General features: G+C 47.7%; 1 protein-coding gene across 1 annotated transcript in view; it reads right to left on the bottom strand.

Moving 5' to 3' along the window:
- The window catches only part of OCIAD1 (OCIA domain containing 1), a gene marked incomplete at its 5' end in the record, with an annotated part of 16040 nt that extends 15602 nt beyond the window's left edge, over window positions 1-438 (bottom strand). The window contains one exon of the mRNA XM_010183910.1: window positions 84-438. Within this exon, the coding sequence (XP_010182212.1) occupies window positions 84-438 (355 nt within the window). The remainder of the gene's footprint in view (window positions 1-83) is intronic.
- Between the last annotated feature and the right edge of the window lie 1301 nt (window positions 439-1739).

Below are 1739 nucleotides of genomic sequence, written 5' to 3'. Positions count from 1 at the left end.
GCTGGCGGGGCAAGTCCCCCGCCACGGGGACCCTGCCCAGCCTCCATGCCAAGGCGGAGAGGGCAGTACGAACGACCGCTGACCCGGAAGTCAACGCGACGCGGTTCGTCGCGCTGGCTCCGTGCGCATGCGCGGAGGCGGAGTAGCGGGTGCTGGGGTGGTTGTTCAGCGCACGAGCTCGCGCCTAGGGCTGGCTTGGGCGGTGAGCGCTCCTTGAGCTCCCAACCCGCTCTCTGCGGCCTTTCCCTGTGTGGAAACTCGGCAGAGAGGCTCTGCGGGCGGGCCTCGGGGTAGGCTGGGAGGGTTGCAGCGCTACCAGAGTGCTGTTGCCGTTGAAGCTGGGGCCGTCGCCGAAGGCTGTATGTTTTTGTGTGGTGTTTCCTCACTGGGGAAGCCAAGCGAGGGTGGTGGAAGGGCTTCAGAGTTAGCAGCTGAAGCCTGGAGCGTTCATTTCAATGGAGAATGTTTCCTTCCTATGTTTTATCTTGTTTCCTGCCTGCTTAAAGAATGCCACCCTCTAATAAATCTGAGAGTGGGCACTGCTTCAGCAGTGGTGAATCCCTTTGAAGGTAATCCTTACGGGGTTGGTTTTGTTTCGCACAGCATTAATACATGTGTTGGTACTTGGCTTTGTAACTGACTTGCTGTTTTTTATAAATAGCAACAAAAAGCTTTTATCTGTCAGTGCCTAGCTTGAACACTAGGTGTGTTACCAACAGTGTGTGTGTCCTGGTTTACTGGTACAGAATTTAAGAGTCAGTTTTCTGTTCAGTTAAACTTCAGTTTTGTAAGGACTACAACCCTCTTTCATGGGAACAAAGTGATAAGACACTTTGTTGTAGTTTTTGGCCAGCACTGGTATGTGATGATCAAGGTCTTTAGCGGTCTTGAGATAAACAGGTGCAGTGGCTATGAGAAGCAGAAACCCAGGGTAGCAGACTCCAGGCTGACCATTAGTATTATGCTACGCCATAAATGTCACAATCACTGTAAAGTGGGGAGTTTGCTGGTAACAGCTCTCTTTCCATGGCTCTCATCTTAAGAAGGACTTGTCTACTGTTCTACCTCTGAGGCCTACTTACCCACTATATTGGCTGAATATAACTCTCTGTACTTTGTATTAATACTGTTATTGGTATTAGCTTTTATTATTATTAAATCTATTTCTGTTTCAACTGACAGATCTCCTTTACTTGTCTCGATTCCCCTGAATGGGGAGGAGTCATCGAGTGATAGAACATGTGTATAAACCACAGCAGTATGTTAACTGGTTGCTAAAGATTTAGGCCAGAGTCACCTAAAAAGAAAGGATGCTTGTTACCTAAAAAAGAGTTTATTGGGACCAAACAAGGACCTGGTGGGTCACTCTCTGAACTTGAAAGTGGTAGAGATTTGGTGGTTAGGTTTGTATTGAAGTGGGAGATGGGAGTCTGTGTGCTTGCTTCCAGCTGCTGCCGTTGAAATGGCAGCATTAGTGGATGCTTGCAGTTTATCAGAAATCAGGAAAAGCTGAAGAAAAAAAAAAGATATTTCTGATAGTGTGATGTCTGCTGTGACATTTTCTTGTAAACATTCAGTACTGTGGCTTGAATTCACCATATCCTGATGTGCCTCTACTTGCCTGGAATGCACCACTCCCTTTCAGGCTTTCCTGGAGCGAGCCATTGTCTCTTCACCCTGGAATTCAAGTGAAGAGGCTTAAATTGCTACTGTCTGATGGCTGTATGAAAAAAGCCCAT

Source organism: Mesitornis unicolor, unplaced genomic scaffold (genome assembly GCF_000695765.1).
Source record: "Mesitornis unicolor isolate BGI_N332 unplaced genomic scaffold, ASM69576v1 scaffold40024, whole genome shotgun sequence".
NCBI lineage: Eukaryota > Metazoa > Chordata > Aves > Mesitornithiformes > Mesitornithidae > Mesitornis > Mesitornis unicolor.
This window is presented reverse-complemented; position numbering and strand designations above follow the sequence as displayed.